Source organism: Amblyraja radiata, chromosome 4, assembly GCF_010909765.2.
Source record: "Amblyraja radiata isolate CabotCenter1 chromosome 4, sAmbRad1.1.pri, whole genome shotgun sequence".
NCBI classification, from domain to species: domain Eukaryota; kingdom Metazoa; phylum Chordata; class Chondrichthyes; order Rajiformes; family Rajidae; genus Amblyraja; species Amblyraja radiata.
In genome coordinates, this window is record NC_045959.1 from 105,810,967 (window position 1) to 105,836,975 (window position 26,009).

General features: G+C 46.3%; 1 protein-coding gene across 1 annotated transcript in view; it reads left to right on the forward strand.

Moving 5' to 3' along the window:
* Positions 1-3,458, forward strand: part of mmp16 (matrix metallopeptidase 16) — a 119,550-nt gene extending 116,092 nt beyond the window's left edge. Inside the window, exon 5 of the mRNA XM_033020406.1 lies at positions 3,071-3,458. Coding sequence (XP_032876297.1) covers positions 3,071-3,458 — 388 coding nt within the window. The remainder of the gene's footprint in view (positions 1-3,070) is intronic.
* Positions 3,459-26,009: the final 22,551 nt, after the last annotated feature.

The window sequence follows — 26,009 nt, forward strand, 5'->3', positions numbered from 1 at the left end:
TGGCGCGACTCACCCGTTGCAGCGGCCCCTACAGCCTGTCTGTCTTTTTTTAAATTTTTTGTCTAGTTAAATGTAGTGTTGGTGTTTTTTAATACTGGTTTTAAATGTGTATATGTGGGGGGTGGGGGGGGGGGAAAGGGGGAAACCGTTTAAAATCTCTTCCCTGTCCGGGAGACCCAACTTTTTCCCTGTCGGGTCTCCGTTGTCGTTGGGGCCTAGCACCGTGGAGCGGCCTCCAACCTGAACGACCCGGGGGCTCGGGAGACTGCGGAGCTGCGGACTACTCACCATCGTGGGGCTGGCCGGCCTCGGAGCGTGGGGAGCGGTGGTGACTCGCTGCTGCGACTCGACTCCTGGGGCTCGGAGGCTCCAGCAATGCAGCCACAGGTCCGGTGGACTGGGACATCGGGAGCTCGCGGGTCCAGGGGGAGAGACCGCATCCCGGAGCTCCTGCAACGCGACTTCTCCAGCCCGTGTCGCGGGGTTGGAACGACCCAGAGCGGGGCCGTACATCTCCCGGCACGGCTTCATGGCCGTGGGACATTCCAGCGCCCGCCGGGGGCTCCAACATTGTGACTTTTAGACCGGGAGCGGGGCCGTAAATCGCCCGCCTGGGGCTTGGACATCGGGAGAGACATGGAGAACAGGGGAGAGAAAAGACTTTGCCTTCCATCACAGTGGGTCCACTGTGATGGATGTTTGTGTGAATTAAATTGTGTGTATATCTGTAGAAATTGTCTTTGTTTGTATGGCTGTGGAAACGGAATTTCGTTTGAGCCTCACTGAGTTTCGGGTAGGAACCGTTCTTTAGATCCTGCAGATGCTGGTTTAAACCGACGATAGACACAAAACGCTGTCGAAACTCAGAGGATCAGGCCGCATCGCTGGAGAAAAGGAGCGGTTGATAGGTCCCTTCTTCCGACGTCCAACTTGAAACATCACCTACTCTTTTTCTCCAGAGGTGCTGCCTGATCCTCCGAGTTACTCCAGTGTTTTATGTCTATCTCCAGTGTAAACCAGCACCTGCAGTTCCTTCTTACACATATTAATATTTATTTACACATGTATTATTAAATATCATGTGCAGACAGCTTGCATTTATCGTACGGGTCACGTGCTTGAAATGTAGCGCATAATTCAAAAACGTGTAAATTAAACGTATACGCTGTCGGTAGTAAATTTGAGCGTGTTATTCCAAAAATAACAGCATGTAAATCAAGCTTTTGTATTAAAGGAACAAAGTGCGGTATCTTATAAATGCATAAAACACGAGGCGATTAGGATTATAAACCATGATGTCAGGACGCTGTTTGCATGGTGTATCACCAGAAAGCACCATCTGATAAAGTACCATATCTGAGAAAGGATGTGCTGGCTCTGGAGAGGGTCCAGAGGAGGTTTACAAGAATGATCCCAGGAATGAGTGGGTTAACCTAAGATGAGCATTTGTCGGCACTGGGCCTGTACTCGCAGGAGTTTAGAAGAATGTGGGGTGGGGACCTCATTGAAACGTAGACTAGTGAAAGGCTTGGATGGAGTGGATATGGAAAGGATGTTTCCTCTAGTGGGAGAGTCTAGGACTGGAGGTCATAGCCTCAGAATTAAAGGACGTTCTTTTAGGAAGGAGAACATTTCTTTAGTCAGAGGGAGGTAAATGCGTGGAATTCTTTGCCACAGAAGGCTGTAGAGGCCAAGTCAGTGGATATTTTTAAGGCAGAGCTGGATCGATTTTTGATTAGTGCAGGAATCAGAGGTTATGGGGAGAAGGCAGGAGAATGGGGTTTGGAGGGAGAGATAGATCAGCCATGATTGAATGGCGGAGTACACTTAATGGGTTGAATGGCCTAATGCTACTTCTTTTCCTTATGTAAGGGTGCTTAAGTAATAGTCATCAGCCTCAGTAGCTCTCTCTTTTTGGTTAGCTTGGACAACCGTCTCCTCCCCGCAGAAGCCGTCCTGAAGACAGGCATGACAGACACCATTGTATGCAGATGCCGAGAAGTGTGTTCAGCTCTGGCTGAACAATTTCTAATCTTGTGATGTGGACTCGATAAGAAGAAGAAGAAGCAGCCAATTAGTTCAGAACAGGTCCACCCAAGACCACACAAAATTGTAGGGAATTGTGGACGCAGCCCAGACCATCACACAAACCACAAACCAACCTCTCTTCCATTGACTCCATCTGCACCTCACGCTTCCTCGGCAAGGCCACCATCATAAACAAGGACCAGTCTTACCCCGGCCACTCCCTCTTCTCCGCTCTCCCATCAGGGTCAAAATGCAGAAATGTAAAGCGCACACCTCTAGATTCAGGGTCAGTTTCTTCCCAGCTGTTATCAGGCAACTGAACCATCCTACCAACAACTAGAAAGCAGTCCCGAGCTGCCATCTACCTCATTGGAGACCATCTGACTATCTTTAATTGGACTTTACAGGCCTTTTTCTTGCAGTAATTCACATTGTTCCCTTGATCATGTTTCTGTAAACTGTGGATGGCTCAATTGCAATCTGTGTTGTCCTTCCGCTGACTGGTTGGCAAGCAACATAGGTTTTTCACTGTACCTTGGTACACGTGACAATAAACTGAGCTCAACTCAAAATCCAAAAGAAATGATTTTAAACAGTGCCAGGGTCGTGAACATTTTACCATAGCATGGGCGGCACTATGTGGTAGAGCTACTGCCTTACAGCGCCAGCGATCCCAGGTTCGATCCTGTCGAACCGACAGGTGCTGTCTATACGGAGTTTTCACGTTCTCCCCCTGAGTTTTTACGTTCTCCAGGATCTTCCGTTTCCTCCCGCACTCCAAAGACGTAGATGTTTGTAGGTTAATCGGCTTGGTGTCATTGTAAATTGTCCCGAGTGTGTGTAGGATAGTGCTAGTGTGTGGGGTTCACTGGTTTGGAGGTTAATTGGCTCAGTATAAGTGTACAATTGTCCTGGGCGTGTGTAGGATAGTGTCAGGATTGCTGGTCGGTGCGGACTCGGTAGGCCGAAGGGCCCGTTTCCGTAACTGTATCCCTAAACTCATCTAAAACAGTCGCCTTCTTTTTTTTAATTTTGCCGTCAGCATCAAGAACTTCACCCCTAAAGTAGGGAAGATGGAAACACACAGAGCGATTCGGCGAGCCTTTGACGTGTGGCAGAACGTAACTCCGCTGACCTTTGAAGAAATCGCCTACGACGAGCTGGGGAACAAGAAAAGGGACGTGGACATTACAATTATTTTTGCGTCTGGCTTCCATGGCGATAGCTCGCCCTTTGATGGAGAAGGTGGCTTCCTTGCACATGCTTATTTCCCGGGGCCTGGCATTGGCGGGGACACTCACTTCGACTCCGACGAGCCTTGGACGCTAGGAAACCCGAATCACGACGGTAAGAATCTGTTTCTCATATTTAATCTGCAGAATTTGTTGAGTTTCCACATGCATGCACAGGCTTATTATACCCAGTATTGAAACAGCCATGACCAGGGCGGCACGCTGGCGTAGCGGGTAGAGTTGCTGCCTTACAGCGCCGGAGACCCGGGTTCGATCCCGACTATGGGTACTTGTCTGTACGGAGTTTGTACGTTCTCCCTGTGACCTGCATGTGTTTTCTCCGAGATCTTTGGTTTCCTAACGTGCTCCAAAGATGTACAGGTTTGTAGGTTAATTGGCTTGGTGTAATTGTAAAACAAATTGCCCCTAGTGTGTGTAGGACAGTGTTAATGTGCGGGGATCACTGGTTGGCGCAGACTCGGTGGACCGAAGGGCCTGTTTTCGTGCTGTATCTCTAAACTAAACTAAAAAACGTTCCATGGTTTGAATCACACTTGATGTTTATGCCATGCCTTGCAAACTGCGATGAAACGGATGTAAAAGGAGGACACAAAGTGAAGTGTTTAAGAAGGAACTGCAGATGCTGGAAAAATCTAAGGTAGATAAAAATAATTACGGTGGGACTCACTCTGTCCATGGAGGAGGCCCACGCCAGAAAGGTCGGATTGGTAAATGGGAGGGGGAGTTGAAGTGCTGAGCCACCGGGAGATCAGGTTGGTTATTGCAAACTGAGCGAAGGTGTTGGGCAAAGCGATCACCAAGCCTACGCTTGGTCTCACCGATGTAGAGCAACTGACACCTAGAGCAGCGGATGCAATAGATGAGGTTGGAGGAGGTGCAGGTGAACCTCTGCTGCACCTGGAAAGACTCCTTGGGTCCTTGGATGGAGTCAAGGGGGGAGGTAAAGCGACAAGTGTAGCATTTCCTGCGGTTGCAAGGGAAAGTACCAGGGGAGGGGGTGGTTTGGGGGGGAAGGGCCGAATTGACCGGGGAGTTACGGAGGGAGCGGTCTCTGCGGAAAGCCGAAAGGGGAGGAGATGGGAAGATGTGGCCAGTGGTGAGATCATGTTGGAGGTGGCGAAAGTGTCGGAGGATTATTTGTTGTATGTGACAGCTGGTAGGGTGGAAGGTGAAAACAAGAGGGACTCTGCCCTTGTTAGGAGTAGGGGATGGGGAGTGAGAGCAGAGTTGTGGGGTATAGAAGAGACCCTGGTGAGAGCCTCATCTATAGTCGAAGAGGGGAACCCCCATTCACTAAAGAATCAGGACATCTCTGATGCCCAGGTGTGGAACACCTCATCTTGGGAGCAGATGCAGCGTAGACGGAGGAATTGGGAGTAGGGGATGGAGTCCTTACAGGAAGCAGGGTGGGAGGAAGTGTAGTCCAGATAGCCATGGGAGTCAGTGGGTTTATAGTGGATGTCGGTCAGTAGTCTGTTACCTGCGATGGAGATAGTGAGGTCTAGAAACGGTAGGAAGATGTCGGAAATGGTCCAGGTGAATTTGAGTGCCGGATGGAAGTTAGTGGTGAAATGGATGAAGTCAGTGAGTTCTGCATGGATGCAGGAGGTGGCACCAATGCAGTCGTCAATGTAGTGGAGGTAGAGTTCGGGGATAGGGCCACGGTATGCCTCGAACAAGGATTGTTCGACATACCCTACAAAGAGGCAGGCATAGCTGGGGCCCATGCGCGTGCCCATAGCTACGCCTTGGATTTGGAGGAGATGGGAGGAGTCAAACGAAAAGTTGTTGCGGGTAAGGACCAGCTCCGCTAGGCGGAGGAGAGTATCGGTAAACGGGGATTGGTTGGTTCTGCGGTCGAGGAAGAAACGGAGGGCTTTAAGACCCTCCTGGTGGGGGATGGAGGTGTAGAGTGACTGGACATCCATGGTGAAGATGAGGGAATGGGGGCCTAGAAAATGGAAGTCCTGGAGTCGACAAAGAGCGTGTGAGGTGTCGAAGTGATGTAGTAACTCAGCGGGTTAGGCAGCACCTCTGGAGATCATGCATAGGTGGCGTTTCAGGTGGGGGCCCTTCTTTGGACTCCAGGCTTTTTCGACTCTCTCTCCACGGATGCTGCCTGACCTGTTGTGTGTTTCCAGCATTTTATTTATTAAAATGCAGCTCCGGACATTTAAAACACAATCAGACTTTTTTGTAAAAATGAGGTGCCTCCCATTGACGACCCCTTCTCCCCTCTCCACCATTTTCCCTTAACTAGTCTAACCATCTTACTTTAACCAAACATCCATGGGTGACGTTTCATGGATCGAGACCCTTCTTCAGGGTCTCGACCTGAAACGTCACCCCTTCCTTCTCTCCAGAGATGCTGCCTGTCCCGCTGAGTTACTCCAGCATTTTGTGCCTACCTTCGATTTAAACCAGCATGTGCAGTTCTTTCTTACACACATCAGTGACATCACCTATCCATGTTATCCAGAGATGCTGCCTGACCTCCAGAGTCCATGGGTTCATATGACATAGGAGCCGAATTGGACCATTCTGCCATTCATTCATGGCTGATCTATCTTTCCCTCTCAACCCCATTCCCCCTGCCTTCTCCCCATAACCCTCTTTAGTCAGAGGGTGGTGATTCTGTGGAATTCATTGCCACAAGCGGCTGTGGAGGCCAAGTCAACGGATATTTTTAAGGTGGAGATTGACCAGTAAGGATGTCAAAGGTTGTGGGGCGAAGGCAGGAGAATGGGGTTGAGAGGGAAAGATGATTGAATGACGGAGGAGACTTGATGGGCCGAATGGCCTAATTCTGCTCCTGGAACTTATGAAGTTCGGACCTCCTGACACCCCAGCACTTTGTTACTCTGGCACTTTGTGTCCTTTTGTCAAAACCAGGATCTGCAGTTCTTTATTTCCACATACTGTAAAAGGTGGCTTGACCTTGCAGGTAGCTGATAAACGATATTAGGAATTGATCCTATAAATACATCAGACACTGACAGGGTTACTTTTTAATCTTGAGGGACCACACTAAAATAAAGAGAAAACCCAGGCCACAGCTGCTTCATTTCAAAGGATGCTGTTCATTAAGATGCATTACCCTGACATCTCTTTGATGCCTACATTATCCATATATAGTCTCTTCCACAATTCACTTAGCTGTGAGGCATTGCTGCATAGCCTGACCAGTTTAATTGATATATCAGAATAAGAAAGTTCATAAGGTCATGAGTAATAGGAGCAGAATTGGGCCATTCAGCCCATCTACTCTGCCATTCAATCATGGCTGATCTATCGCCCCCTCCTAACCCCATTCTCCTACCTTCTCCCCATTATCCCTGACACCTGTACTAATCAAGAATCTATCCATCTCTGTCTTAAAAATATCCATTGGCTTGTCCTCCACAGCCGTCTGTGGCAAAGAATTCCACAGATTCACCATCCTTGGACTAAAGAAATTCCTTCTCATCTCCTTCCCAAAGGAATGTCCTTTAATTCTGAGGCTGTGACGTCTAGTCCAAGACTCTCCCACTAGTGGAAACATCCTCTCCACATCCACTCTAGCCAAGCCTTTCACTATTCGGTAAGTTTCAATGAGGTCCCCCGTCATTCTTCTAAACTCCAGCGGGTACAGGCCCAGTACAGGCCCAGTGCCGTCAAACACTCATCACAAGTCATCGGGCCTCCGTAGAGGCAATTGCGGTGGCCTCAATAGGCCTGACTTTGGGTGAACTGGGGCTGGGGACTGGACATTGTGCCTTCCCCCACAGTGGTAACCATTGTGGGGGGATGATTTTTTTTGTCTGTAAGTAAACATGTTAGTCTGTGTCCAAGATGGCTGTCGGAAGGGAGAGTGTACGCTGGCGCGCTTTAGCTGCCGCTGCTCTCTCTTCACATTGTGTTTTGATTTTTTTTTTTTGTCTTTGGATTGAATTCTGTTTTTAATTTGTGTTTCTGTGATGTCTTTATTATTTATTTTATTCCGATTATATGTTTTATTATTCTTGTTAATCTCTGTAAGGTGTCCTCGAGATTTCTGAAAGGCGCCCAAAAATAAAATGTATTATTATTATTATTATTATTATTATCCCACTCATTCCTGGGATCATTCTTGTAAACCTCGCCTGGACTCTCTCCAGTGCCAGCACATCCCTCCTTCCTCAGATATGGTGCTCAGAATTGCTCACAATACTCCAAATGCGGCCTGACCAAAGACATATAGAGCCTCAGCATTACATCACTGTTTTTGTACTCCAGCCCTCTTGAAATAAATGCTAGCAGTTTACGTGATCAAAGACTTTTTACAAATGATTGCGCATGTTGATGTACACATAAACAAGCGAGTAAGTATAATTTTATACATTTATTTTACACCTCATGCCATACACTTCCTTTTCTCTGTGTCTCCCTCTCGTCTGACTCTCAGTCAGAAGAAGGGTCTCGACTTGGAACGTCACCCATTCCTTCTATCCAGAGATGCTGCCTATCCTGCTGAGTTACTCGGGCATTTTGCGTCTGTCTTCGGTGTATCTGTCGTTCCTTCCTACCTGTTATTCTGCATGCGATTGGGACCACCTGCAGGAAGTCATGTTCAGAAATTCGTAAGTGCTAGTAGCAGAATTAGGCCGTTCGCCCCATCAAGTCTCCTCCTCCATTCAGTCATGGCTGATCTATCTCTCCCTCCTAATCCCATTCTCCTGCCTTCTTCCTATAACCCCTGATACCTGAACTAATCAAGAACCTATCAATCTCTGCCTTAAAAATATCCATTGACTTGGCCTCGTGCCAGGATCCGTGCCAGGATCCAGTCAAACAAACATTAAAATAAAAAATGTGAAGCCATTAAGGTGTCATTATCTATCCACGTAATAAAATGAAGTGAAGCGAGCTCGACACACACCGAACAACTACGTTCAACTAATAGCAGTGAGAAACAGTGCAAACTGATGACCTTGAGGAAAGCAAGTGACAATGATATGATCATCTCTACTGTGCAAAAGGGAATCTCTGTTGCACAGTGGCGCAGCGGTAGAGCTGCTGCCTTACAGCGCCAGAGAACCAGGTTCGACCTCGGGTGCTTGTCTGTACGGAGTTTGTACGTTCTCCCTGTGACCGCATCGGTTTTCTCCGGGTGATCCGGTTTCCTCCCACACTCGAAAGACGTGCGGGTTTTGTAGGTGAATTCGACTCTGTAAATTGTCCCTAGTGCGTAGGACAGAACTAGTGTTGTAGGAAGGAACTGCAGATGCACGTTTAAACCGAAGGTAGACACGAAATGCTGGAGTAACTCAGCGGGGCATGTGGCGTCTCTGGATAGAAGGAATGGGTGACTTTTCGGGTCGAGACCTTTCTTCGGACTGAATCAGGGGGGAGGGAGATACAGAGATAAGGAAAAGTAAGGTGTGAAAACGAGTTAAAGGAAAATGTAGAATAGATCATTGTTAGCTAGGAGAAGTTAACAACAAAGCAAAGAGATTAAAAAAAATGTAAACAAGGACAGTCAGACTAGTCGAAGAAATGGTAAGGGGGGAGCGATGGAGAGAGAGGGAAGGCATAGAAACATAGAAAATAGGTGCAGGAGTAGGCCATTCGGCCCTTCGAGCCATTCAATATGATCATGGCTGATCATCCAACTCAGTATCCTGTACCTGTCTTCTCTCCATACCCCCTGACCCCTTTAGCCACAAGGGCCACATCTAACTCCCTCTTAAATATAGCCAATGAACTGGCCTCAACTACCTTCTGTGGCAGAGAATTCCAGAGCAAGGGTTACTTGAAGTTAGAGAAGTCAATATTCATACCGCTGGGGTGTAAGCTGCCCAAGCGAAATATGAGGTGCTGTTCCTCCAATTTTCGCTGGGCCTCACTCTGACAATGGAGGAGGCCCAGGACAGAAAGGTCAGTGTGGGAATGGGAGGTGGAATTAAGGTGATTAGCAACTGGTTCTGCTGCCTGTTCCTCCAGCATTTTATGTCTATCTTCGGATAGAACTAGTGTATGGTTGATCGTTGGTCGGTTCGGACCTGGTGGGCCGAAGGGCCTGTTCCCACGCTTCATCAGGTAAGAATGTTCAAAGGTATTATGTAGAAACCAGTCTAAAGAAGGGTTCTGACCCAAAACGTCACCTACCCTTTTTCCCCAGGAGATGCTGCCTGGCCCGCTGAGTTACTCCAGCAATTTGTGTCCACCTTCGGTGTTATCCAACATTTATGGTTCCTCCCTACACAGTACAGATGCTGGTTTAGGACACAAAGTGTTGGAGTAACTCAGTGGATCCGGCAGCATCACTGGAGAACCTGACTAGATGACGTTAGACATTAGACTTTAGAGATAGTATGGAAACAGGCCCTTCAGCCGTTGTTGTGCCTGTGTGCTGGAGTAACTCAGCAGGTCAGGCAGCATCTCTGGAGAACATGGGTAGAAGAGGTTTCGGGTCAGGTCCCCTTCTTCAGATGGATGAGGTGCGGGGAGAAAGCTGGAGGGAGGTGGTGGCAGCACAAAGTCTGGCAAGTGATAGGTGGACACAGGTGCAGGGAATACCTCTTTGCACCAGGGAGACCAATTGTGGATAGAAACACAGAGAATAGGTGCAGGAGGAGGCCATTCGGCCCTTCGAGCCAGCACCGCCATTCATTGTGGTCATGACAAACTTTTACGTCGAGCGCGGTCCGCCAAGGCCTGCTGGTTATCCGGGTTGCAAACCATTTTAACTCCGCTTCCCATTCCCACACTGTCCCTTCTGTCCTGGGCCCCCTCCATTGCCAGAGTGAGGCCCAGCAGAAATTGGAGGAACAGCACCTCGTATTCTCCTCGGATTAGCTTATAACCAAATGGCATGAACGTTGAATTGTCCAATTTTAGGTAGGAATCTACAAATAACATCCCCCCCCCCCCCCGCTCCCCGCTTTCTCCTCCCCAGTTTTCTCCCATTCTAGATCCACACCCATTTCTCTCCGTCCTCCTCCCCCTGCCCCTTCCACCTCTCTTCCTGTTTAGTTTTGTTTCACTTTTCCATCTGCCACTTCTCTGCCCACTCTCCCAAACTGTCCAAGTCCTTCTGCAGAGTCCCTGCTTTCTCTACGCTACCTTCCCCTCCACCTAGTTTCGTATCATCCGCAAACTTGGCCACAAAGCCTTTCAATATCGTTCTCATTGATGTCAAGTAATGCAAAGAAGAATGAATTGAGCAGAAAAATGTGGTCATTCTGGAGGCCACATTTCTGAGAGAGTTAGTTTAGCTCAGTTTAGAGATATATAGCGTGGGAAACAGGCCCTTCAGCCCACCGAGTCCGCACCGGACATTAATATTACCCGACACACACTAGGGACAATTGTACATTTACACCAAGCCAATTAACCTGCAAACCTGTATGTCTTTGGAGTGTGGGAAGAAACCGGAGGTCCCGGCGAAAACACACACAGGTCACGGGGAGAAAATACAAACTCCCTCCAGACAAGTCAGGATTGAAATCTGGTCTCGGTCGTTGTAAGGCAACAACTCCACTGTCCCACCATCTACTTCTGCCTTCACAATTTGCACCTGTTCTATCCTCACCTCCTTAGCTCACCTTCTTTGTCTTTTGATTTCTGGCCTTTGTCTTACCTTTTGCCAAACCAAACCCTCATCACCTGTATCCACCTAACACTCCCCACCCGGGCCATGTCGTGCCTCCACCTCTTTTACTAGCTTTCCCCACCTCTTCCCCCCCCCCCCCCCGCCCCTTCCTGACCACATCAGTCTGAAGAAGGACCACGAACCGAAACGTCATCTATCCATGTTCTCCAGAGATGCTGCCTGATCCGCTGAGTTACTCCAGCACTTTGTATCTATTGTTGTTAACCAGCATCTGCAGTTCATAGAAACATAGAAAATAGGTGCAGGAGTAGGCCATTCGGCCCTTTGAGCCAGCACCGCCATTCAATATGATCACACGATACAATACGATTCGATAGAACATTATTTATCCCAAGATTATGCTAATCATCATAAAAACACAAAATATGTGAAACATGAAATTAAAGTGACGAGCGGAACAGATTGGGGATGTGCAAAGGGGGGGGGGGGGGGGGGGGGGAGGGGGTGGGAGTCAGTCTCAGTCTACCCCATGACAGAAGGGGGAGGCGTTGGATAACCACATGGAACTAGGATCTCCTATGGCATCCTGTCCTGCATCTTGCTGGAACCAGCCTGTTGCTGAAGGTGCTCCTCAGGTTGACTAGTGTGTCCAAAATCATACAACATCAGTAAGTGTACTCATGCTAGTTCCTAGTGAAACCATTTCTATTGTATCTCTAGCAGTATCTCTACAGACCTGGGCAATTTGTGACATTAAGTGGCTAGAACTATACTAATGCCGCTGCAGTCTTCGCGCTGTTTGCTCTTTTTCTGTTTTCTGTCTGCCTTGGATAAATAAGCACCAAACTTAATGTACGCAGGAGATATATTAATTCCCTCAGTCTGAGGAAAGTAATCCCATGCTCCCTGTTATTAACTAGACTGATTGCTAGCTAGAGCACTCGGCTTTTTGTTGAGCTATCAGCTCCATTGTTGTCTCATTTCAAGGCCAATTACTCAATCTTGGTGGATGCTGAGTTACAAAGCAGATTGTGATTTTGAGATATGCAATGGGAATGAAAGCAGAAAATGTCATTTGAACACGATTTTTTTTTTTAATGCACTGAAATGGAGAAAACTATTTCAGGCCATTGTCACTCAATAGTTCCTTGAAAGGGGCGTCACGGTGGCACAATAGTGGAGGTGCTGCCTTACAGCGTCAGAGACGATCCTGACTACGGGTGCTCTCCGTATATGGAGTTTGACTTTCTCCCTGTGACCACGCAGGTTTTCTCCGGGTGCTCCGGTTTCCTCCCGTCTGCCTGACCAGCTGAGTTAAGGGCCTGTCCCACTTCGGAGACCTAAACAACAACCTCTGGTGACCTTGCCCGCCACACAAGGTCTCCATGAGGTCACAGGAGGTTTTGGTCACTCTCCCTAATGGTCGAAAGTGGTTTCCGCGTGGTCGAGGCTTCATCTAGGTTGTTGCTATTTTTTCATCATGATTCAAACCAGCCTCGACTAAAAATAGCTTGACGTTTTAAAAATCGATAATTTTTTAGTCGCAGGTCTAGTTGAAGCCGGTTTTCTTCATAGTCGAGGAAGGTTTTCAACATATGCGTGGGAGGTGGTGGGAGGTTGCAGGTCACCTCGACCTTGATTTTTTTTTTGGGTTGCGGGCAAGGTCACCAGAGGTTGCTGTTTAGGTCTCCTAAGTGGGACAGGCCTTTTACTGCAGCATTTTGTGCCTGTCTAATGTGGGAATTAAACCCAGCTTGTAAACTCAAGTTGCACTTGTGTGAAAGTCAGGGATGAGCTGTGTCAAAGAAACTACTGATCATTACATTTTGTTGGCATTTACCGTATATATTAAGTTGTTCTTGTAGTCCTTTCACGGATCAGTATCATTACATTATTGCCAAGAGTGAACAATACTCTTTCCTTCAAATACGGGCTATATCATAAGATCATAAAGTCATAAGTGATAGGAGTAGAATTAGGCCATTCAGCCCATCAAGTCTACTCCGCCATTCAATCATGGCTGATCTATCTCTCCCTCCTAACCCCATTCTCCTGTCTTTTCCCCATAATCTGACACCTGTACTAATCAAGAATCTATCTATCTCAGCCTTAAAAATATCCACTGATGCCTGCACAGCCTTCTGTGGCAAAGAATTCCACAGATTCACCACCCTCTCATCATCTCCTTCCTAAAAGAACATCCTTTAATTCTGAAGCTATGACCTCTAGTCCTGGACTCTTCCACTAGTGGAATCATCCTCTCCACATCCACTCTATCCAAGCCTATCACTATTCTGTAAGTTTCAATGAGGTCCCCCCCTATTTTTTCTAAACTCCAGCAAGTACAGGCCTATTGCCAACAAACACTCATTATAGGTCAACCTACTCATTCCTGGGATCATTCTTGTAAACCTCCTCTGGACCCTCTCCAGAGCCAGCACATCCTTCCTCAGATATGGTACTTTATCAGATATGGTACTTTATCAGATGGTACTCCCAAGTCCCTTTGCACCTCCGATTTCTGCATTCTCCCCCCATTTAGAAAATAGTCCAGGCCGTTATTCCTCCTACCAAAATGCATGACTCCACACTTTGCTACACTATATTCCATCTGCCACTTCTCCGCCCACTCTCCCAAGCTGTCCAAGTCTTTCTGTAGAGTCCCTGCTTTCTCTACACTTCCTTCCCTTCTACCTATTTCCGTATCATCCGCAAACTTGGCCACAAAGCCTTCAATATCATTCTCATGAATGTGAAGTAATGCAATGAAGAATGAAGTGAGCACAAAATTTGGTGCTGTTCTGGAATCCACATTTCTGAGAGAGTTAGTTTACCTTAGTTTAAAGATTTGTCATGGAAACAGGTCCTTCAGCCCACCGAGTCCACACCGACCAGTGATCCCCGGACATTAACACCACCCTACACACATTAGGGACAATTTTACATTTACACCAAGCCAATTAACCTACAAACCTGTACGTCTTTGGAGTGTGGGAAGAAACTGAAGATCTTGGAGAAAACCCATGCAGGTCACGGGGAGAATGTACAAACTCCAGACGGACAAGCACCCCTGACCAGGATCGAACCCTGGTCTCTGGCGCTGTAAGACAGCAACTCTACTGCTGCGCCACCGAAAGGTATCAAGTTAGAACACCATTGGCAGATTTCGGTTTTGCAATATAGTTACCCGCCTTGGAGTGGGGACATGAAATATAATCTGTCTGAGTGCAAGAAGAACGAAAGGTTAGGTTTCCAGAATTATTGCTAATAAGCTTGTATTCTCAGATGATAACCACAACACCAATTTGATAAGCAATATCAATGTATCAATAATAAGCCACAAGGAACTGCAAAACTACCATCCAACAATCATGCCAATTTGTGGGTACTTTTCAACACAGCATAATAGAGTTAGATCATCTAAACTGAAATACAGGAAATGTTCACAAGTTATTGGAGTAGAATTAGTCCATCCGGCCCATCGAGTCTACTCTGCCATTCAATCATGGCTGATCTCTGCCTCCTAAACCAATTTTCCTGCCTTCTCCCCGTAGCCCTTGACACCCGTTCTAATCAAGAATTTGTCTATCTCTCTTTCCCCCTCACCTACTTTCTAAAAGAGCTTTAATCCTGAGATTATGAGCTCTGGTCCTTGACTCTCCCACCAGGGGAAACATCCTTTCCACCTCAACTCTATCTTTGCCTTTCATTATTCTGTAAGTTTCAATGAGGTCATAAGGTCATGTGATAGTGGACATCTGAAATAGAGTGGGAAGTACTGGAAATGCAGCTGACCTCTTTGTTTATAGCGGACATCTACCGACAGCAGCCCGAGCCACTCCCGTCTGCCGCGCCGCCCCCAGCCCATGCCGTCTCCACTCCTCGGGGCACTGGAAACCCCCAATGCTGCTCCAAGCCGGACCTGCATAAGTTCATAAGTGATAGGAGCAGAATTAGGCCATTCAGCCCATCAAGTTTACTCCATCATTCAATCATGGCTGATCTATCTCCCTACTAACCCCATTCTCCCGCCTTCTCCCCGTAACCCCTGACACCCACACTAATCTGTCTATCTCGGCCTTACAAAAATATCCATTGACTTGGCCTCCACAGCCTTTTGTGGCAATGAAACTCCTCCTCATCTCCTTCCTAAAGGAACGTTCTTTTATTCTGAGGCTGTGTCCTCTGGTCCTAGACTCTCCCACTAGTGGAAACATCCTCTCCACATCCACTCTATCCAGGTTGCAATGCCAGCCCACACAGCTTCCTCCTTTTACTTCTTAAAACAAAGTGCTGGAGGACCTCCACAGGCAAGGCAGTCCTCTGTGAAAGGAAATATTTTGGGTTGGGACCCTTCTTCAGTCCTGACCCGAAATGTTGTCTGTCCATTTGTCTGGGCTTATATTCACTGGAATTTAGAAGGATGAGAAGGTATCTTATAGAAACATAAAATTCTTAAGGGACTGTACAGGCTAGATGCAGGAAAAATGTTCTCCAATGTTGGGGGAGTCCAAAACCAGGGGTCACGGTTTAAGAATAATATAGCTCACACCCTCTAGTCCTGGCAACATCCTCGTAAATCTTTTCTGAACCCTTTCAAGCTTGACAATATCTTTCCTATAACATGGTGCCCTGAACTGAACACAATATTCTAAATGCGGTCTCACCAACGTCTTATACAACTGCAACATGATCTCCCAACTTCTGTATTCAATAGTCTGACTAATGAAGGCCAAAGTGCCAAAAGCCTTTTTGACCACCTTATCTACCTGCGACTCGACCTCCAAGGAACCATGCACCTGTACTCCTAGATCCCTCTGCTCTACAACACTACCCAGAGGCCAACCATTTATCGTGTGGGTCCTGCCTTTGTTTGGCGTCCCAAAATGCAACACCTCACACTTCTCTGTATTAAATTCCATCAACCATTCCTCCGCCCACCTGGCCAATCGATCCAGATCCTACTGCAACCTTTCACAACCATCTTCACTATCTGCAAAACCACTAATCAGCAAACTGTGTCATCAGCAAACTTGGTAATCGTGCCCTGTATGTTCTCATCCAAATCATTGATCAGTGTGGGCAAGTTGGGCCAAAGGGCCTGTTTCCATGCTGAATGACTACGACTCAGGGACAGCATCACTGGTAGAGCTGGACAGGAGCATATACAGTATACAGCTTGACTTTTATGCCGTTGCAATGTAATGACATTTATTGTCTACCAGGCAGCAAGGAACTGCAGATGCTGGTTTACATTTTTTTAAAGTGCTGGGCTAGAGACTCTGCGTCTACCCGATCTATTCTTCTCATGATTTGATATAACTCATCATCCCTAGATATTCATAACGATGATTGCATTGAATAGATGTGTCAGCTACGTTTAATTTTTTTTAAATCTTTCCTACAAAAAAACTATGAAATCCAATTAATTGTTCTCAAGATCATATTTCATATCAGTACTGTCTAGAAGCAACAGATAGTTATTACTAGTATAGACAATTCAATCATAAGTGCTTTTTTTGTGTTCATAATTACCATTGACTCTCTTTCTTTCGTTTTGATTAGGCTGAGATAGTGAATATCACACTTTGTTGTAGAGTGGAGTGGTTCATACTATGTTGCTTGTGTTACTTCATTAATTATAATTTATAATTTGGAGAGTGCTCAGCTGTTTTTCTCACAGTGGCAATTGTGACCAGACATGCTAGAGGCAGGAAACAGGTTCCAGATGTTGGGGGAGTCCAGAACCAGGGGCCACAGTTTAAGAATAAGGGGAAGGCCATTTAGAATGGAGACGAGGAAAGACTTCTTCACCCAGAGAGTTGTGAATCTGTGGAATTGCCTGCCTCAGAAGGCAGTGGAGGCAAATTATCTGTATGCTTTCAAGTGAGAGTTAGATGGACCTCTTAAAGATAGCGGAGTCAAAGGATATGGGGAGAAGGCAGGAACCGGGTACTGATTGTGGATGATCAGCCATGATCACATTGAATGGCGGTGCTGTCTCGAGGGGCCGAATGGCCTACTCCTGCACCTATTGTCTATTATATTAGAAACATAGAAACATAGAAAATAGGTGCAGGAGTAGGCCATTCGGCCCTTCGAGCCTGCACTGCCATTCAATATGATCATGGCTAATCATCCAACTCAGTATCCTGTACCTGCCTTCTCTCCATACCCTTTAGCCACAAGGGCCACATCTAACTCCCTCTTAAATATAGCCAATGAACTGGCCTCAACTACCTTCTGTGGCAGAGAGTTCCAGAGATTTACCACTCTCTGTGTGAAAAATGTTTTTCTCATAGAAACATAGAAACATAGAAATTAGGTGCAGGAGTAGGCCATTCGGCCCTTCGAGCCTGCACCGCCATTCAATATGATCATGGCTGATCATCCAACTCAGTATCCCGTACCTGCCTTCTCTCCATACCCTCTGATCCCCTTAGCCACAAGGGCCACATCTAACTCCCTCTTAAATATAGCCAATGAACTGGCCTCGACTACCCTCTGTGGCAGGGAGTTCCAGAGATTCACCACTCTCTGTGTGAAAAAAGTTCTTCTCATCTCGGTTTTAAAGGATTTCCCCCTTATCCTTAAGCTGTGACCCCTTGTCCTGGACTTCCCCAACATCGGGAGCAATCTTCCTGCATCTAGCCTGTCCAACCCCTTAAGAATTTTGTAAGTTTCTATAAGATACCCTCTCAATCTCCTAAATTCTAGAGAGTATAAACCAAGTCTATCCAGTCTTTCTTCATAAGACAGTCCTGACATCCCAGGAATCAGTCTGGTGAACCTTCTCTGTACTCCCTCTATGGCAATAATGTCCTTCCTCAGATTTGGAGACCAAAACTGTACGCAATACTCCAGGTGTGGTCTCACCAAGACCCTGTACAACTGCAGTAGAACCTCCCTGCTCCTATACTCAAATCCTTTTGCTATGAAAGCTAACATACCATTCGCTTTCTTCACTGCCTGCTGCACCTGCATGCCCACTTTCAATGACTGGTGTACCATGACACCCAGGTCTCGCTGCATCTCCCCTTTTCCTAGTCGGCCACCATTTAGATAATAGTCTGCTTTCCTGTTTTTGCCACCAAAATGGATAACCTCACATTTATCCACATTATACTGCATCTGCCAAACATTTGCCCACTCACCTAGCCTATCCAAGTCACCTTGCAGTCTCCTAGCATCCTCCTCACAGCTAACACTGCCCCCCAGTTTAGTGTCATCCGCAAACTTGGAGATATTGCCTTCAATTCCCTCATCCAGATCATTAATATATATTGTAAATAGCTGGGGTCCCAGCACTGAGCCTTGCGGTACCCCACTAGTCACTGCCTGCCATTGTGAAAAGGACCCGTTTACTCCTACTCTTTGCTTCCTGTTTGCCAGCCAGTTCTCTATCCACATCAATACTGAACCCCCAATGCCGTGTGCTTTAAGTTTGTAAACTAATCTCTTATGTGGGACCTTGTCGAAAGCCTTCTGGAAGTCCAGATACACCACATCCACTGGTTCTCCCCTATCCACGCTACTAGTTACATCCTCGAAAATCTCGGTCCTAAAGGATTTCCCCTTTATCCTTAAACTGTGACCCCTTGTCCTGGACTTCCACAACATCGGGAACAATCTTCCTGCATCTAGCCTGCCCAACCCCTTAAGAATTTTGTACGTTTCTATAAGATCCCCCCTCAAACTTCTAAATTCTAGCGAGTACAAGCCGAGTCTATCCAGTCTTTCTTCATAAGACAGTCCTGACATCCCAGGAATCAGTCTGGTGAACCTTCTCTGTACTCCCTCTATGGCAATAATGTCCTTCCTCAGATTTGGAGACCAAAACTGTACGCAATACTCCAGGTGTGGTCTCACCAAGACCCTGTACAACTGCAGTAGAACCTCCCTGCTCCTATACTCAAATCCTTTTGCTATGAAAGCTAACATACCATTCGCTTTCTTCACTGCCTGCTGCACCTGCATGCCCACTTTCAATGACTGGTGTACCATGACACCCAGGTCTCGCTGCATCTCCCCTTTTCCTAGTCGGCCACCATTTAGATAATAGTCTGCTTTCCTGTTTTTGCCACCAAAATGGATAACCTCACATTTATCCACATTATACTGCATCTGCCAAACATTTGCCCACTCACCTAGCCTATCCAAGTCACCTTGCAGTCTCCTAGCATCCTCCTCACAGCTAACACTGCCCCCCAGTTTAGTGTCATCCGCAAACTTGGAGATATTGCCTTCAATTCCCTCATCCAGATCATTAATATATATTGTAAATAGCTGGGGTCCCAGCACTGAGCCTTGCGGTACCCCACTAGTCACTGCCTGCCATTGTGAAAAGGACCCGTTTACTCCTACTCTTTGCTTCCTGTTTGCCAGCCAGTTCTCTATCCACATCAATACTGAACCCCCAATGCCGTGTGCTTTAAGTTTGTAAACTAATCTCTTATGTGGGACCTTGTCGAAAGCCTTCTGGAAGTCCAGATACACCACATCCACTGGTTCTCCCCTATCCACGCTACTAGTTACATCCTCGAAAATCTCGGTCCTAAAGGATTTCCCCTTTATCCTTAAACTGTGACCCCTTGTCCTGGACTTCCACAACATCGGGAACAATCTTCCTGCATCTAGCCTGCCCAACCCCTTAAGAATTTTGTACGTTTCTATAAGATCCCCCCTCAAACTTCTAAATTCTAGCGAGTACAAGCCGAGTCTATCCAGTCTTTCTTCATAAGACAGTCCTGACATCCCAGGAATCAGTCTGGTGAACCTTCTCTGTACTCCCTCTATGGCAATAATGTCCTTCCTCAGATTTGGAGACCAAAACTGTACGCAATACTCCAGGTGTGGTCTCACCAAGACCCTGTACAACTGCAGTAGAACTGCAGTATTGCAACATTGGAGGGAAAGAATTGGAAACATGTACAAGGTGCAGCTTTTTCTTTAGTTTGATAGCAATGCAGGTTGAAGGCACACGAGTGCTAACGACCTTACCACCGATCATTAGCAGGCTCTTCGGCCCAACTTGCCCACACCAATCAACATGTCCCATCTGCACTTGTCCCACTTGCCTGTGTTTGGCCCATATCCCTCTAAACCAGTCCTATCCAAGTACCTGCCTAATTGTTTCTTAAACATTGCAATAGTCCCTGCCTCAACGAGCTCCTCTGGCAGCTCGTTCCATACGCCCAGCACTCTTTGTGTGAAAAAATTAAACCTCTCAGTTTCCTATTAAAACTTTCCCCCTTCACATAGAAACATAGAACATAGAAAAACAGTTCTATGTTTCCATGTGAAGGGGAAAAGATTTAAAAGGAATCACCAATTCACCTCTGGTTATCGATTCTCTTACTCTGGGCAAGAGACTCTGTGCGTCTACCCGATCTATTCCCAAATAGATCGCACAGTTTAAGAATAAGGAGTAAGCCATTTAGAACGGAGACAAGGAAACACTTTTTCTCACAGAGAGTGGTGAGTCTGTGGAATTCTCTGCCTCAGAGGGCGGTGGAGGCGGGTTCTCTGGATGCTTTCAAGAGAGATCTAGATAGGGCTCTTAAAGATAGCGGAGTCAGGGGATATGGTGAAAAGGCAGGAACGGGGTACTGATTGGGGATGATTCGAAGGGCTGAATGGCCTACTCCTGCACCTATTGTCTATTGTCTATTGTCAAATAATTGGGATAAATGGGAAATTGACTGCACGGAAGAGTGACACATGGGAATCTTGCTCCTTACACAGGAGTTTGGTGATTGCCAAAAGGAGACTGTGTGTTGTGCTGCTGTTCATTGCGTAGTGTGATAGCAGAATCATTTGCCAGTAACTTAGCTATTAGTCACGAAGATCGCTCCCTTTTGGATTGAGCTAATTAGCGACTAAACAATTCAGTTAATTCCTTTGGAGAAAACTGCAGTCTCTTCGAGCGTTATTGAGCATCCCAGTGAAATAGCATCTGCTATCGAGGAGAATGAGTCCCTCAGACAGCCGAACCCCCCTCTCAAACGGAGGTCTTCATGTGTGTGATGATGATACTTTAATGTCACTGGGCACCTAGGTAGAGTGAAGTTCTTTGTTCTTCCAAACAAAGTACACAAAGGCATCACCACAAAGGCACCTGAAAAGGTTACAAAAAGTACTGTGTAGGAAGGAACTGCAGATGCCGGAAGCAAAATGCTGGAGTAACTCAGCGGGACAGGCAGCATCTCTAGAGAGAAGGAATAGTTCTGAAGAAGGGTCTCGCCCGAAGCGTCACCCATTCCTTCTCTCCCGAGATGCTGCCTGTGCCACGATTGAATGGCGGAGTAGACTTGATGGGCCGAATGGCCTAATTTTGCTCCTATCACATGAACGTAAGGAGGGTAAAAAAAATATATAGCGTTCATTACGTTCTGCTAATGCAATGCTCTTGCTGATAATAGTCACTGTAGAACCCTATGGAGAAATAACAAAAAGCTGCAGAAGTATAGCAACAGGCCCAAATCTCACATTTGAGCATTAGCACTGACAATTCACTGCTTTAGATAATAAATGATGATGGTCAAACATAATGAACAGTATAAATAACACTACACCACTCGCTGTTTTGGATGGATTGTAAATATTCCACATCATTCCCGGCCCGCGCGGTGGCGCAGCGGTAGAGTTGCTGCGTTTGCAGTGCTTTCAGCGCCGGAGACCCAGGTTCGATCCCGACTACGGGTGCTGTCTGTACGGAGCTTGTACGTTCCTCCCGTGACCGCGTGGGTTTTCTCCGAGATCGTCGGTTTCCGCCCACACTCGTATAGGTTTTTAGGTTCATTGGCTTGGTATATGCGTAGGATCGCTGGGCGACGCAGACTCGGTGGGCCGAAAGGCCTGTTTCCACGCTGTATCAATAAACTAAACTAAACTAAATCATTCCTACATAGTAAGTCTTATGGGATTGCTAGTGTATTGAATGATTGAACTGATAGTCAGTTTAGGACAGCACAACGGTGAGTTGCTGCTTTACAGCCACAAAGACTCGGATTTAATCCTGACTACGGGTGCTGTCTGCACGGAGTTTGTATGTTCCCCCTGTTACTGTGTGGATTTTCTCCGGGTGTTTCGGATTCAATAGACAATAGCCAATAGGTGCAGGAGTAGGCCATTCGGCCCTTCGAGCCAGCACCGTCATTCAATGTGATCATGGCTGATCATCCCCAATCAGTACCCCGTTCCTGCCTTCTCCCCATATTCCCTGACTCTGCTATTTTTAAGAGCCCTATCTAGCTCTCTCTTGAAAGCATCCAGAGAACCTGCCTCCACCGCCCCCTGAGGCAGAGAATTCCACAGACAGGCAGAGAATTCCACAGATTCCTCCCAGATTCCAAAGACGTGTAAGATTGGAGGTTAATTGGCTTCTGTAAATTGCCCCCAGTGTACAGGATGGAACTAGTGAATGGGTGATTATTGGTCGGCGCGGACTTGGTGGGCCGAAGGGCCTGTTTGCACGCTGCACCTCTAAACTAATAGCCAGTGTCTAGCATTGGTGGATATCCATGACAATAATCTATGCAGGGTTCTGATCTTACTTTGGTATGAAAGATGAGACCATAAAGGATTCAGATGAAAAGTTGATATATTTACTGGTTTCTCCGGCTCAGTTATTGAAGAGGGAAATTTATCCCAATATAATTTTGAGTGCATTGTGACAAGCCTTCATTGATTAATAGAGCGCTGTGTATTTTGTTGGTGAATCCAGATAAAGCAGAGATATTATTTATGTATTTAGAACCACAGAGCTTTCTTTAATATAAATACAGAACATGTTTGGTTTAGTTTAGAGATACAACGCAGAAACAGGCCCTTCAGCCCACCGAGTCACGCCGACCAGCGATCCCCGCACACCAAGGCTAAGGACAATTTTGTTGTTTTACCAAGCCAATTAACCTACAAAACTGTACGCCTTTGGAGTGTGGGAGGAACCCGGAGATTGTGGAGAAAACCCACGCAGGTCACAGGGAGAAAGTACAAACTCAGTACAGACAGCACCCATAGTTGGGGTGGAACCCGGGTCTCTGGTGCTGTAAGGCAGCAACTCTACCGCTGCGCCACCGTGCCACTCAGCAGGTCAGCCAGTCAGCATCTAAGCAAGGGTTGGTCTAGGTCAAACGATGTTTATCAGAACTAGCATAGAGAAAAGAAGTTAGCTTTAAGTTGCAGAGGGAATATCTTTGAGAGAGTGAGGTCAGGGGTAAAATGTAGAGGTCATAGCATTGTAAATCTGATAATAATTCAGTTCAGTTCCATTTATTGTCACGTGTACCGAGGTACAGTTTAAAGGTTTTGTTACGTGCAAAACAGTCAGCGGAAAGACAATACATGATTGCAATCAAGCCATTCACAGTGTACGGATCCACGATAAGGGAATGACGTTTCGAAAACGTAGAAAACATAGACAATAGGTGCAGGAGTAAGCCAATCGGCCCTTCGAGCCAGCACCGCCTTTCAATGTGATCATGGCTGATCATCCACAATCAGTACCCCGTTCCTGCCTTCTCCCCATACCCCTTGATTCCGCTAGCCCTAAGAGCTCTATCTAACTCCCTCTTGGATGCATCCAGTGAATCGGCCTCCACTGCCCTCTGAGGCAGAGAATTCCACAGATTCACAACTCTCTGCGTGAAAAAATGTTTCCTCATCTTAATTCTAAATGGCCTACCCCTTATTCTTAAACTGTGGCCCCTGGTTCTGGACTCCCCCAACATCGGGAACATGTTTCCTGCACCTAGCCTGCCCAATCCCTTAAGAATTTTATAAGCATCCACGATTTCTGGAGTCATCTCCTTGCGTACCCTGGGATGCAGACCACCAGGCCCTGAGGATTTATCAGCCTTCAGTCCCATCAGTCTACTCAACATCATTTCCTGACTAATGTGACTTTCCTTCAGTTCCTACGTCACCCCAGATCCTCTGTCCCCTAGTACATCAGGTAGATAGTTTGTGTCCTTCTTAGTGAAGACAGAACCAAAGTACCTGTTCAACTTGTCTGCCCTTTCCTTGTTACCTATAATAAATTCACCTGTGTCTGTCTTCAAGGGACTCACATTTGTCTTAACTAATCTTTTCCTCTTCACATACCTAAAGAAGCTTTTACTATCCTCTTTTATATTCTTGGCTAGCTTACCTTCGTACCTCATCTTTTCTCCCCGTATTGCCTTTTTAGTTATCTTCCATTGTTCTTTAAAAGTTTCCCAATCCTCTGGCATCCCGCTCATCTTTGCTATGTTATACTTCTTCTCTTTTATCGTACTTGATTTCCCTTATCAGCCACAGTCGCCTCTTACTCCCCTTAGAATCTTTCTTCCTCTTTGGAATGAAATGATCCTGCATCTTCTGGATTATTCCCAGCGGAGCATTTTGTGCAAAGTACAGCCAGTAAAGTCTGCTCAATGATAGTCCGTGGTCACCAATGACATAAATATTAGTTCAGGACTTCTCTCTGGTTGTGGTAGGATGGTTCAGTTGCCTGATCACAGCCCTCCACAGCATGGTTCAGATAGGTCCAGAAGCAGCTGTAAATTGTGTCGGAAGGAACTGCAGATGCTGGGTCGAGAAAAAGGGTCTGAAGAAGGGTCTTGACCAGAAACGTTACCTATTCCTTCTCTCCAGAGATGCTGCCTGTCACGCTGAGTTACTCCAGAATTTTGTGTCTACCTATAAGCAGTTATAAATTCCTTGATAACAGATCATGAGATGCAGGTAAGTCAGAAATCCAAGCAGGCCCTATCATATCCAATATTGTCCATAATTCACAGTGAGAATTCCAAATCTTATTGGTGTATTCACAGATGTTGAAACAAGGGGATTACTCTTGTCCTGTTTTCCTCCAAGATAAGGTTTCTGCAATGGTCATTTTTCTCCAACTGACCCAATATTACCATGGTAACAGGATCCCCTTCAAGGATGTTATATCAGTTACTGCACTTAGCTAAAGGCGCATTATTTTCTCTCAGTTCTTCCTCCGCACTTGGCTTAAGATATGGTCAGGATAAAATCTAAATGATTCCAGCATAGGGAGCAACATGAAATCTTCCACATCTCTTTAAAATAGAAAGCCGTTTACTTTTCAACAAAAAAATGTACACATGCCAAGTTTTTACTAATGTAAGCTCTTAATGCATAACAAGTTTTGAATATACAAGCAACATTATAAATCAATTACAGACACAAAATATTGGAGTAATTCAGCGGGTCAGGCAGCATCTCTGGAGAAAAGGTATTGGTGACGTTTCGGGTCGAGACCCTTCTTCAGTCTGAGGGTCAGGGGACAGGGGAACGAGAGATATAGACGGTACTTGGGACAAATGAATGGAAGATACGCAGAAAGCAACGATCATCAAGATAATGTGGAGCCCACAATGGTCCATTGTTGGTTGTGGGATAGTTGATAATGAGTTATACAGAGAGTGGATGATGGATACAAAATGCTGGAGTAACTCAGCGGGACAGGCAGCATCTCAGGATAGAAGGAATGGGTGACGTTACAGGTCGGGTCGGGCCTGAAAAAGGGTCTCGACCCCAAACGTTACCTATTCCTTCTCTCCAGAGATTCTGCCTGTCCCGCTGAGATACTCCAGCATGTTGTGTCTAAAAAAAAAATCGATTGTTGTTTGATAAAGGGGGCAGTTTTCCAGTGATCGTTCTTTCTTCAAAGCTTATAAAGCATCTTCTGGAAGTGGGTTTTTATTCCAGTGTCACCATCTTCTTGGACTAGACTGCTCCCACTCAATCATCATAAACACCTCTAAAGACCTTTATTAAGAACAAACTTCAACCACCATCAAAAGGGCTTCCTTTTTCATGAATGACCTTTACCCCAACTCTTTCCATACAAACTATACATTATTCCACTCTGACTAGTCAGACAAAAGTGTTTACTGGAGTAAGTACATTTCTAGAGGGACCAACACACAACAAATAGCCTCAATGCTCCCTCCTTGGTTTTGGATGCAGCAAAATGACTATATATACTTGTACCGTAGCTTCCCTTGACAGCTCTTGATGTTGACTGCCGGTGACTTCGACCCGAAACGTCATCCATTCCTTCTATCCAGAGATTCTGCCTGTCCCGCTGAGTTACCCCAGCATTTTGTGTCTATCTTCGGTGTAAACCAGCATCTGCAGTTCCT